The sequence below is a fragment of the Ustilaginoidea virens genome, chromosome 2 (assembly GCF_000687475.1).
Source record: "Ustilaginoidea virens chromosome 2, complete sequence".
NCBI lineage: Eukaryota > Fungi > Ascomycota > Sordariomycetes > Hypocreales > Clavicipitaceae > Ustilaginoidea > Ustilaginoidea virens.
The window spans coordinates 1126338-1140068 of record NC_057317.1 but is presented as its reverse complement, the minus strand read 5'-3'; the positions used below and the strand labels follow the sequence as shown (position 1 = coordinate 1140068).

The window sequence follows — 13731 nt, the reverse complement described above, 5'->3', positions numbered from 1 at the left end:
AGAGCTTCTAATCGGGCGAAGATATAAAGGTATAGGTGCCCCCCGACTTCTTAATCCCTTTTTCTTCCTTTCTATATAGCCGTTATTTTTCTATATATGATCCCCTTAAGCCCCGTTCTCTAGTGCTATAGGGATAATACTAACCCGTACGGTAGGGCGGTAACAATAGCAGCAGCATCAGCATCAGCAATAGCAGCAGTAATAGCATCAGCAGCAGTAATAGTAGCAGCAGTAATAGCCATAGCAATAGCAATAATAATAATAGCAGCAGTATGCCGAAAAAGTCGGCATCTTTAGATAAAGGGGTGGGTACTACCCGCTCCTACTATACTGGCGTTACTAACCCGTTATTACTAGCCCGGCGAGCTATAAGGCTAGCCTTATGACCCTTGCTTAACGTAGGCCGAAGACCCTGAATATTATTACTACTCTTAATAAGGTAAGACCTAACTAACTAAATCCTAATCTAACCGATATTTAAATAATAGTAATACGGCGTAATACTATATAGGGCCTAGGGCGGCGTGTTTTATATATACTATAGCAGGGAAAACCTGCCGACCTTTTAAATAGACTCCTAAAAACCGGGAGTCTATTTACGCCCTCTTAAGTGCCTAGGAGGTACTAGCCGCAAGGGGGGAGGTACGTACGAAGTATAAGGACTATATAGGATAGATGCTAATATAGATAGGTTAATAATTATTACGCCCTTTAGTTAAGGGCGCGGTAGGCATTAACTACCCGCGGCAGGGGGAAGGTAGTAGCAGCGGTAGTAGTAGTAGGGGGGAGCATTACTCTTAGGGTAACCTAAAAGGCGCTAGACCTTAAGGAGCATAAAGTAGAAGCATTAGAAGGCATCTAGGCCGCATTAGAGCTACTTATCTCTTAGGGGTAAAAAAGGGCGGTAGAGGGGGAGGGGGAGAGAGGGGAGAGGGAAGAGGGGCTACTATAAGGGCCGGCAGGGGAGGGGGAAAGGGGGGGGGAGGGGGGCTCTAATATTAAAATTATAGCTTCGGAGTAGCTAAGAATTAATCACGTTTATCCACTTACTATATCTCCTCTCTCCTATATTAGGATATTATTATTAGATATTAAGGGTAGTATTAAGCGGTTGGGGTTAGCCTAATGCCTCTATAGGGGCAGGTTGCTAGAGCGATTAAGCGAGCTGGAACTAATTAAGGCAGTTAAGGCTAAAGATCTAGCATATAAATCGGCAGGCGAGGCTTAGCTTATTAAGGGCAATAAAGATCCTTTAGCGGTCTCAAAAGAGGCTTAGGCTAATCCCGTATAGCTATTAGCGCTATCGTCTATATTTTAGGCAAAAGAGGATTAGATAATAATAGTCTTTAGAGGCCTCCCTATATCGGTAAAGAGGTAAAGGCACGGTAGGGACTTAGCGCTAGTAGAGGAAGGAGTTTAGTCCGATCTTTTCTATATAAAGCTAGGTAAATATAGCCGATTTATATTTAAAGAGGCTATTATAGAGCTAAATTATTATAGCTATAGATTAGAAATCTAAGGCCCTCTCTGCCGCTATAGGCTTATGCCACCGCCGTTTTACTCTTACGGCGGCTCGATATTTAGACTACCTAATAAGCCACTCTTTTGCCAGGCATTCCTTAGCTATTAGCTACTATAGGTCGAATTCTAAGAATAGGATATATATCTAGGGTCCTTTATAGTCGCTCTATTAATAATATTAGAATATCGCTACTACTATAGCAGAAGCGCAGTTAATTCGCTTAGCTATCCTAATCTTTACTATCTTTTCTAAAAATTACTAGTAGATATAGTTTAGGTATAAATCGATAGGTAGTATAGCCGCCTTAATCTCGAGGATATCTATCGGTATAGCCTTAAAGGCCCTAATAATAGTTTAAAGGCAAGATAATTATTCTATAGTTAGTGATTTTATAATACCTTTCGCTACCCTACTAGGGGCGGTAGGGGTATACTAAATTCTTACACCGAAGGCAATAGTAATGCAAATAACCTATATATAGATTAATCGGGCCTCCCTATATTAATATCTCTATATAAAGGCTACTATCGCCGTAAGAGCGAGTTGCTACCGCTCGAGCTTTTTAGCTATTTTTACGCGGTATTTATGCTACTAAAGTTTTTAGTGGATTTTAACCCCTAGGAAATAGGCATACTACTTTAGCTAAATTATTATGATCCTAAATCGGATTAGCATCTTATCTGCCTTATAGGCGCGCATAAAATAGATAAGCTTACTCTTCCCTAGGTTAAAATTAAGCCTAGCTTGTTTAAACTATTCTTTATAGATCATTTATGCCTTTTTAAGTAGGGTCTAAGTCTCCCCTATGCTCCTCCTATATACTATAATATTAATATTATCTATGAACCCTAGGGTAATAATAGAGGCTACTTTTTTAAGCCTCTCGTAAAGCGATATAATATAGACTAGGAAAAAGATAGGGGAGAGGGGGGACCTTTATAAGACCCTAGCAGTAATAGGTAGGTTATCGGTTAATTTACCCTTAAAGTGAATTCACGCTATACGAGAGTCGGTAAAGCCGTAAACCTATACCGTAATCTATAGCGGTAATCCTTTTTCTAAAAGTAGATAGGTAAGTCGAATATAGTTTACTATATTAAAGGCTGTAGATATATTAAGCTAGAGGAGCGAGGCGATCCCGCTATAATGCTATGCTATACGAACTATTTCTATAAGAGTACTAAGGGCTATATCTATAAAATAATTGGCTCTATTTCCTATCTAAAGGTCTAAAAGTAGGTTGCCTTCTTCGAGGGCAGCAGTAAGCCGGTATACTATTATAGCTTTTAAGACTTTACCGGTTAGGTTAAGTAAAGATATCGGTCTCTAGCCTCTTATTTTAGAGTATTCCTCTAGTTTTTTTCCCGGCTTTCTTAGTATAACTATATAGGCTTCCCAGAACTGAGCCGGATAGTGCCTAATACGGTAAGACTTATTAAAAAGGTGGGTAAAAGCTATAATTAAAGGGGGGCCGTATGCTTTAAGGAAATCCGCAGGTAGCTTATCCGGTCTAAGGGCCTTCCAGCTGGCTATATAGTAAAGGGCGGTATGGACCTCTTTATATATAAATCTCTTATATAGCGGGAACTCTATATTAGCGAGTTAGGGGAAGGTCGGGTCTAGTATATCCTTAAATATTGCATAGGACTAAAGGAAGAAACGTTAAGCGAGGACCTATGCTTTTTCGCTATATATAATTGCTAAGGGGTAGCTAGGGCTAGCGTATTTAAGTAATAGGATCTCCCTAGACTTGGGGGGGAGGCTACTATATAGTCTAGCCTATTGTTCTAAGGACTAAAGGTCTGTATTCTATACTATAGCTTTCCTTAATGCCTCTCTCTAGGAGTATTATCGCTCTTTTTATATAACCCGGGTTTAGGTAGCTCCTATATCTTAGGCGGCCCTATAGTTTTCAGGGGTACGGTATACTGCCTACTTCCAGTATATTTTCTTCGCAGCGATAGCAGCTATTTTTATACGGTTATTCCACTATAGTTCCGTAGTAGGGGCTCTAAGGGTTTTCTTTAGGGCCATAATATCTATAATTTCTTAGAGTTAGTAAATAAGCTATTTAGTATATATATCTATTTCTTCGGGAGAGCTAAGCAGGGCTATAGTAGCAGCAGGCATAAGGCGGTTTTTAGCTTCTGCCTAAGCGAGGTATCAGTCGAGGGATTTCTAGCTATTTTTCGGATAGGCTTTAGCGGCTTATAGGTTACTAATATCGATATAAATAAGCTATAGGATATAGTTAGACCCAGCAAGGTCTATATTACCGAGGTACTTAATAGTGAGGTCTTGTATAACCTAGGCATAGTCTATAGTACTATTTCTTTTATTTAGCGCTTGCTGTATGATTTCGCTATAGGGGGTCACTAGGCCGAGTCTTTATCGTATTATAAGGTTGAAGAGGGTATCGATATTAAATAAGGTTCTATCTAAGCTATCCTATAAGGGATAGTATATATTAAAGTCTTTAATGAATATACTTTAGGGTCGGGGCGGGAGCCTTATAAGGTCTATAAGGGGGGTAGTCTAATTATATTTATAGCCTAAGGAGTAAATAGAGTAAATATCGGTTTCAAAAAGGCAGACCTTATACTAATTAGGTCCTTTCTTAGTAGTCTATATGCTAAAACTATGCCGCTTATAAATATATATCGCCGCTTATCCGCTATAGGCTACTAATACGTACTTACTAAGGCTTAGGCTCGGCGGGGTGCGGCTAAGTATAGTAGGTTCTTAGATCGCTATAATATTAGGTTTATTTTAGTAGTAAAGCGCTATTCGTATAAGGGAGGTTTTCTTCTATATATTCTAATAGAAGACTAATATTATATAGATAGGTATATAGGGGTTAGTAGCAGCGGTATATCGGTAGTTATAGTAGAGGCAGAGGTTAGGACTAAAGTAGGTGCAGACTTTAGGGCCGATAGGGTCCCAGTCTATCCTAATATTAGGACCGGTTATAAGAATGTAATAAAGGTATAATTTAGTCTGGCATTAAATATTCCTCTAGAGATAGAGCCCCCTTAGCTAAAGCGGTAGCTATATTTATATAGGGAAGATCCTCTTAAGATAATACGCTCGATCAGTTCCCTTAGGGGTAAGGCATTAGCTACTCTATATTAATTCTATTCTATAATAGGAGTAGTATTTGCAGATATTATAGGAGGCGCTATAAAGAGCCTAAGTCGGCTAATATAAGAATTCCTAGCTGACTCCTACTACTTATTTAAGGTTCTATAGAGGCGGGACTATACTAGGTGCGGGCCTTTATAGTTAAGGTATAACTCCTTTTATCCGTAGGAGATTATTAGGCAGGCTTACTCCCCTTTTAGGTGCCTTTCTGCGCTGTATCGGCCGCACTATAGGGCCGTTATACAATAGGCTGCGATATATCCAAACTTAAAGCAGTTATAGCACTATTTAGGGTATAGAGCGTCATTATAAGGTTTAGCTTCGAATATCTTTGCCTAGTAGATAATACCAGACTTATAGAGCTTATTAGCGAGGTTAATAGAATTTACGCCTATAATCAGGGGCATATATATAGCGGTCCTATATAAGCAGCAGGGGGAGGCTCTAATAAAGCCTTTTCTATTCGCTTTAATAAGGTTTTAGTAGATTTTTTTAATTGCGATATTCGCTATATAGCTAATAGGGAAATTCTTAATAATAAGACTAAATGAGCGTCGGTTTAGTTCTGCCTCCTGCCTAAAGGCAGGTTAGACCTAAGTCGTATCGGCAATAAGACTTTTTACTGCTTCTTCTATAAAGGTGACAATAGTATCGCCGCTGTATAGCCTATATGCCGCGACCGCAGCATTCCTAGTAGTAGCTCTATTAATGGTATCTATAATTTCGATTAGTATTCGATTGCATAAGACCTTACTAATACTATTGCCTTTAATTAAAATTTCCCTATAGACATATAGCGGGACCGGAAGGGAAGCGATAGTATATTAGGGTAGTATAGTAGTAGTAGCGTATCCTTATACCGCAATATTTGCCTAAGTAGTAGCCGGCGCCTATTTTAGGATATTCTAAAGGGCCAATTTAACGGCTTTTTCGATAGTCTTTAAAATTATATCGGTAAGGGTACTAATAGGGTCCGGGGTGGCCTTACTGCGGGCCGCATCGGCCATAGTTTCTATAATTTCTCGCACTCATCCTAATACTACTAAAGGGATATAATCCTAGAGCTTTTTTATCGATTCTTTAATTATAACGGCAGTAGGTCGCTTCTACTCCTAGGCAAGCTCGGTTTCAGTCTAATTATACTACGTGCTGTTCGCGATCGTAATAGTAGGGTTATAGCGGCTATATATAATGCCGCCCTTATTCCCTCCGTCGATATCTATTACTTCGTTCGCGCCTGCTATGCCTACTCTTTAGATGCAATGCGCTATAGGCGAGGGGGGTAAACGGACGAGAGGAAGCGATTAGGATTATCAGAATTGATTTTAGAGGTAGTTCCGTGCCGCTACCTAGGTACGGGCGAAATCGCGAAAGTTTTAGGAATTAGACTATTAGTTATAATAATTAATAGATAATTTGCTTAATCACTTGCGATATAAAACGCATTAATACTAAGTTAAGATATATTAATATATATAATTTATAGTTGAAATAGGAGTACTACTAAGGTAGCTTTTAGATATTATACCTCCTAATAGCGGAAATACTATCTAATAGATTTATAAAGGCATTCGATAGATAAAAATTCGAATACTTTCGAGGAATACTTAATATAGTAGATATACGCATATAACCGCATATTTATAATATTAAGATGACATATCTGAGCAGTCACTTTATAGCACAAATAGAAGGGGGCCTAAGATATATTGGCCTATAAGAATAATAATATATAGTGCCCCCCCCTCTCCTAGTAAAGTATTAATCAAGGTAAATATAATATATAAAGCAATAAATAAAGTAAAGTAAAGCGAAAATAAGCAAACTATCTACCTAAGCAATTTAGTAAATTACCTAAAGAGGTCTTTTGCCTTAGCTTTCCTCTTTTCGTCTACTACTAGCGCGCCCTTAGCAGTAACATTAGCCCCCCTAACGATAGGAGCTTCCCTATATACCGAATTAGGCTCGGCAATAAGGCGAAGTTATAGCTAAATTAATATTCGGCATTAGTTGTATAATTGCTTAAGTATTATTATTTAAGCAAATAATATATATAAAAGATAGCTTACCTTCTTATCCCCTTTATCTTTAGTATATAGCATCCATATAATAAGGGGAACTAATAACGGATAACTAGCTATCATTAGTAATAAATAATACATTAGAATAAATATTAAGCTTACTAAAGCCGATAAGGGTGATTCCCTGCCTTACATATTATATAGTATTGAGAGCGATCGTTACTCTCCTAATAAGGCCTATAGCTGCCCTTACCAGTAGTAATTGCGTGAATATACCCTTTATAAGGGATTACTTAATAAATGCCCGGCTTAAGCTACGCAGGCTATAATAGTATAGTTAGTTATAAAACGTATTTGCTAATAAATAATAGTACTAGGAAGTTCTTACCTAAGCCACCTTTGGCTTAGCAGAAGAAGCCCTAGCTGAAGCCTATTGCTTCGACCTTTTTACTAGAGAACGCTTGCGAGTTTCTATAGGCGGAGGGGGCTGCGAGTCCCTCGCTAAAAGCTTATCTATCGGGGGTAAGCCTAGCAATAGTATATTAAGAGAAGTATCGCTAATACCTTCGTAATACTTAAACTCAATCGAAATACCTAATTCTTTCGTATAGGTAGCAGTAGTAGCAATAGCGGCACTCTGCTTTAATAAGGAAGTAGCGCTAGGGTCTACTCTAACGTCTACTCTAAACGCTAAAGCATTATACTCGGGCCACTCGCCCTCTCTAGCCGTGGTAGTCCTATTACGCAGACGGACTATAGTAATAACGATTAAAATGTAGGATATAATCGTAATAATTAGTGTTATTAAATAAGAAAGAAAGGTAGGAAAAGAGCATTTTTAAGCATACTAATACATAAAGCCAAGGGTGGGTCTAGCATAATGAAAGCTCACTTTGCTATCACTCGGCCCTTTAACCAGATAGCTTCTCACTTTCGCTTAATAACACAGCAAAATACTAAAGTTTTAAGTTCTTATGTGCAGTTAAGCCTGCTCAATAGCTTCATTTTACGCAGGCACAACTAGGGGGTATGTCGCACTATAGCGGAGGCACTACCACCGCTCTACTAGAGCTAGTCTACTCATTTGTATGATGCGTAGTAAAGGCCACGTATGACTTATGCGTAAGTCCTTACTAGATAGGCCTTTAGCGCAGTTCTCTTTTGTTTTATGTGCACTATCACATATGTATGCTAGATATGCTATAGAGCACTATATATAGGAGCATACATCGCCCTTGCTTAGGTAGTAATCAAGGGCTATTATGCACCTTCGCTAGTGAGCCCCGCATACCGCGATAGATGCCGTATGTAACTGCCACGCACAACATACCAGGTACCTACAGTACCAACCTTGCCTATGTACCTGAAGGCGTATGGGTTGATCCCCGCCGGCGGTCCCCCCCCTCCCCCCCAAGATTGAGCTGCAGGCAATCCACACCAGATCAATCCGTCTAGCGCGCTGGTCACAAGCTGCAGGGACCCAATTGACCGCCGCCAGCTGGAAATTAGAGCTCACCAATCGCCCACGCCCGCTGGATGGATGGGTGCTCCCGCGCCAGTCTGGTGTTCAGCGCACGATCATTGATGCCAGCCTCGTGCGTCGTGCTTGTGCGCGACCATATCGAGTCTGGTCTGGGCTTTATCGGAACTGCGGAATGATCCTGCCCTGCCTACCAACCAACCAACCAACCAACCAACCCAACCCAGCCTTTCCTATATCGGACCGCTGCTCCACCCCAGCCGTCCATCACGTCCATTACTCTTGAACTTGACCCTGCAAATCAAACACGACCTTTGGTCATCCGGGCATCGGTTCGCCATCCATTCCTGGCTTGCTTGCAGGCTTGAGCCCTCCCCCCGTTTGCTTGTCAACAACGCGCGGGAAGAAGCAAAAAACCACACGCACCCAAAACAAGACCTGTGTTCTTCTCAGTTCTGCCTCGTCGGCTCCGGCCTACTCCCCCCTTGCGAAGGAAGAATGTCTCGGGAATGGCTACCCAAGTGTTAATTGCCCACACGGGCCAGCGTCTCGCAATCGACAATTCGCAGTTCTCAACGTACGTCCACCATCGTGCCGGCATCACATTCCTGCGCTTCCATCTTGCATAGCTCCCCTTTTCACTGACATCGCCTTAAAAGCATCGAAGAGTTGAAGATACTGGTCTCCAGAAATGTCTCGGTACCGCCCGAGCAGATGGTTGCTCTGACTCCGCAAGGTCGCAGTGTCAAGTCAGCAAGTCTCCACGCTGAAGTCCGTGTTCTGTTCGGTCTTTTTTCTTTTTTTTTTTTCTCATTTCTCTCTGCTTTCTTCTGCTTTAGACTATAGACTAACACATAGGCGTATCCTTTTTTTTTTTTTTCATCCTTTGTTGCAGAAAGAGCTATATATTTACGACATCCGCGTAGCCCAAGCATCACCGTCCGCCGACGAGCCGCCGAATGTTTCCGATCCATCTCTTCCGCCTCGGCTATTGGTGCAAAACGCACCAAACTTAATAGAAGATGTACAAACCATTTCGTCATGGCAGAAGTTGTATCAGGAACGGCGCTCCTGGGCTATCAGGCTGGCTGAAGATTGCGCTCGGCTAAATTCAGAGGCCATAGCTCGATACGACGAGATGGATGCCATAATCAAGTGCCTGGACGCCGCTGTCGCCAATCTGGAAATCAGTGTCAAGCAAATTGAGCCCAAGTATCATGATCTGAAAAAATGGGTGGAGCCTGCATTGTTGGAGCACGAAAGGCTAGCATCGATGTGGGAGCAGCACATCGGTTTGGCTCGCAACACGCCTGTTTCTCCGGCAATGGTCAAGTTTATGACGAAAAGAGAGGTTCCCAAGGGACAAGTAACCTTGGAGAATCTCATCGAGCTTGAAACGGCCCAAAAGGCCGGAAAGCTTGCTCCTACTGCTAAACGTCGATTCAGCGACAAGGCTGCTCGTCTGGACGAGCTTGCGTCGCAAATGTACAGGGGGCTAGAAGAACTCATCGCCAACTTTGAAAAAGTAATGAACCGATCTGTTTTGGGTCATAGCAACGATTCTGCTCAACTCCTTGAAGATATAGAGGCCCTTGTCAATCAGATTGACTCCGATTACCGCACCATCCTCGGATACAGCGGCTCCCAGCGAGATCTTGCGCAAGCGTCCAAGATGGCATCCATCCACACCGAACGTTTAGTTCCATCTCTCAGGAAGCGTGCCAAAGAGATGGATGAACTTGCTCAATATGCAACTACGGCTCGAAATGCGATTGCATCCGAGTCCGTTAGCTCCATGCGCGATATTACCAATGTCACGTCGCTGCATAGCAACGTTCGAAGCCAGATCAATGTGCTTAACCAGGCCGAGGATGACATGACCACATTCGACTACCTACGTCTTATTCAGCAACTACCTTACATGTATGTGTCGTTTCTGGTCGAAGCCATCCGCCGGCGGGAATGGGTTGATAAGGTCAAGACAGACTCGTCCACGCTCGCCAATGAAATGGCTCTTTTCCAGGATGAAGAGTCCAAAAGACGGAGGAAGTGGCACAAGATGGTCGGTAGTATGTATGGGCCGGCCCTAGACACCAACGTGATTGGTCTGGAGGTAAATCTCCTTGGTGAAGACGTCCCATGGCCACCAATCACCAGAGATGAGCTGAATGTCTTTGTCCGTTCTCTGCAAGATCAGGACGTCGATCAGGCCGTATTGAACGACATCGAAAAGGTTGTTCAGGAGCTGCACAGTCCTACAAAGCAACAGTCAAAGCGACTCAAGGCCTTCAAGAACGGCAGCGTCCATGAAGCTGCCCTTGGCAAAAGCGGGCTGATGATCCGTGGGGACGATGACCTTCTCAGGTCACTACAAGACGACAAGTCCAAGATGGAGAGCAAACTGCGAACAGCGGAGAGTCGGGTGAGACGTCTAGAAGACTTGCTGCATCGGCAGAGCCAAGCATCGCGACCGAGCAATCTCTTTCAACCTCAGAATCAGCCGCGCGAGAGACGCGACTCGACTTCATCTGTCAGGTCGAACCGCCTCGGTGACCGCCGACGCTCCTCCGATGGCGCCGATCCCCTGCTGCGAAGAATTGCACAGTTGGAGAACGAGCTCCGGGAGGAGAGGCAACGGTCTACCCGCATACAGAAGGACATCGGTGTCCGAGCCACAGAGCATGACCACATGAAGACTCAGATTCAGGAGGCCAATTCAACTAAGAAGGATCTGCTGGAAAATATGGAGGCTTTGAAGCGCGAGTTCGTGGATGAAAGAAAGTCACTGGAGGGGGAAATCAAGACGCTAAAGGCCCAACTGGAAGACAATGAAGACGACATGGAGCATTTTGACGAATCTCGCGAGAAGGAAAAGGCATCTTTCGATGCAAAGATTCAAGAGCTCGAAGCACAAATGCTGAATTTGGCAGAGCAAAAGGCCGGCGAAGTTCTGAAAGCGCAGGGACAGGTTGATTCCCTCCTCAAAGAAGCACAGACGCAACGCGAACGGATAGAATTACTCGAGAAACAGTGCAGGGAAGCTCAAGATGAGAGACAATCGCTGCTTCAAAAGTTGCAAGCTGCCCAGCATATAGCCGACAAGCAGCTCGACTCGTTGTGCAAGATTCACAGCGAAGTTTTGCCCGGTGAATCTGTTCCGACAGATGTTGCAGACCTTGCAGAATCTTCTGTCTCGCAGGTTGCCAAGATGATTGCCAAGCTGCGGAATATGGAGAGTGATTACGCACCGGTCCAGGCGAATCTGGATCATGCACTGCTGGCGATAGAGCAGCTCAACGGAGAGCTGAGAGGAACGCAATCCGAGCTTAGAAATAAGGAGGACGTCGTGGCCCAGCTTCGTGAACGTGCCTCGGAGGAGGAGGCTAGAGTGTCTGCGCTCGAGAAAGAACTCGCTCATGGTAGGAATGAGCTCAGCCAGTTGCGTGCACAGCTTTCGGCTGGTGAGACTGGCTCAGAAACACTGCAGAAGAAACTCGAATCAGGGGAGGAGAAGATAGGTCAACTGGCCGAGGAACTTGCATCTCGCCAAATCAGGCTCGGCAGCCTCGAGGACGAGCTCGACTCAGTCAAGCAGAGATGCGAAGAAGTGCAAACGCAATCAACCGCTTTGACAGCACAGTACGAGGCGCGAGACAGTCGAACCAGCGATCTCACCCAGAGGCTGTATGCACAGAGCGATAGATTAACCCGTTTTCTCGAGCGCTGCGGATATGCAGTTGAGAGAAAATCCGGAGCCATGGTTATCAGCAAGGTTCCCCGGTCGGAACGAGTCACGCAGAACGCTAATGATTCGTCAGATGCGGGAAATTCGGTTCGACGGTCGATCAGTTTGGCCAAGTCGACGGGAGACGGTGCGGATCTGGAATTACTGTACTGGATGAAGGAGAGAGACTCGATGAGCGAAGCAGACAGGTACTCGGCATACTTGGACAAACTGGGGTCATTCGACATGGACGCCTTCTCCGACACAATATACACGAGAATCAAGGAGGCTGAGCACAAGGCCCGCAAATGGCAGCGTGAGGCTAGAGCTTACAGAGATCGGGCACATGCCCACCAAAAGGATGCCTACGACAAGATTGCATTCAAAAATTTCAAAGACGGCGACTTGGCCTTGTTCCTGCCGACGCGAAATCAACAAGCAGGAGCATGGGCGGCCTTCAACGTGGGGTTCCCCCATTACTTTTTGCGCGAACAGGATTCACACCGTCTGCGGCATCGGGAGTGGCTCGTTGCCAGGATTTCCCGCATCCAGGAACGAGTGGTTGACCTTTCTAAGAGCCTCCAGCCAGCGGCGGATTCCGAGTCGATGAATGAGGATGAGAATGACAATCCGTTCCAGCTGTCAGACGGGCTACGGTGGTATCTCATCGACGCGCAGGAAGATAAAGTGGGCGCACCATCCACTCCTGGAATGGGGAAGTCGACCGTTGCTGCCAATAACGTTGAGGCGACGGCCAACATCCAGTCACTTCCTATCAAGGGCAAGGCAAAGAACCGAGATAGCATCGCCAGCATTGAGGGCATCAACAAGACACTGTCGAAGAGCTTGGACAGCAGACGTAGCAGCTCTGGGTCGAAGAAGGCCTTGCCCTTTGCAGGCTCTGGCGGCACAGCCTTGCTGAAGAGCAGTGCCTTGGCCAGTGAAACAAACTCTCTTCGAGCGGTGGCACCAGACTCGCCTGCCGGAACCAGTCCCGTTCATGGAGGACCCCTGGGCAGCGGCCAGCTTCAAGTTGCCGGCTCAGCAGGGGTTGACGGGAAAGAAGCGCTTTCGGCAACAGCGGGAGATGACAGATGCGGCCCCCGGGCTGAGGGGCCATCGGTACAAGGAGGCTCTACGAAGTCCTCTGAGGTACGAAAAGTAGACTCTCTGCTTGGGCCTTGAATTTGCTGCTGATTGCCTATGCTCCAGGCTCGAAGACTGGTGCAGCGTGAGCCATTGGAAGAGAGCCCGTCGAAAAAGTCCGTTTTGTGGGATTCTCTTTGGAGCGTTGACTATTCGTACGAGAGCCCATGGAGAAGCAGGTGATTAGCTTTATCCTCGTTTTGCGCTTTTCCTCAGACTAGAAGAAAAGGGGCGAAGCCAGCAACGGGACTGTAATGGAATATGGAGGCGATGCTTTGTGTCCGCAAGGGCGTCCCGGGGTACTTTTGAGAGAAATCGTTTCTTTCGTCGGGTCGGCAATAGACACTTTCTACAAGCTGCTTGGCCAATTGCACAATCGGCAGGGCGACTTTTTTGTTTCTTTTTTTTTTTTTCTTGCATTTTTCTTGCATTTTTCTTTTCTTTTTTTTTCTTTTTTCACAGCAATATTTCTATCTATTGGACGCCTCAGTTCCAGGTCCTAGCCTCTTTATGCTCTCGACTCTTGTAAAAGACAAAGGAAAGCAAGAAAATCCCCCGAGTGACTTGGGTCTTAGTGTTCGTCATGTACATGTGCTTGCAAGCGTTGTTACCAGGATACATGGGGAAAGGCTTGCTGCCTGGCTGTCTGTTCCGGGCTATCATCTGGGTGTGCGCTAGAAGGCTGTTGCCGTGTCGA

At 44.6% G+C, this 13731-nt stretch overlaps 1 protein-coding gene across 1 annotated transcript; it reads left to right on the top strand.

Annotated features, from left to right (window-relative positions):
* Positions 1 to 8673: 8673 nt before the first annotated feature.
* UV8b_02065 (uncharacterized protein) lies at positions 8674 to 13073 on the top strand (the record flags this gene model as incomplete). Its single annotated transcript, XM_043139563.1, has 3 exons — positions 8674 to 8741; positions 8824 to 8935; positions 9060 to 13073. 3 exons carry the CDS (start codon positions 8674 to 8676, stop codon positions 13071 to 13073), a joined length of 4194 nt encoding a protein of 1397 aa, XP_042995497.1.
* Positions 13074 to 13731: the final 658 nt, after the last annotated feature.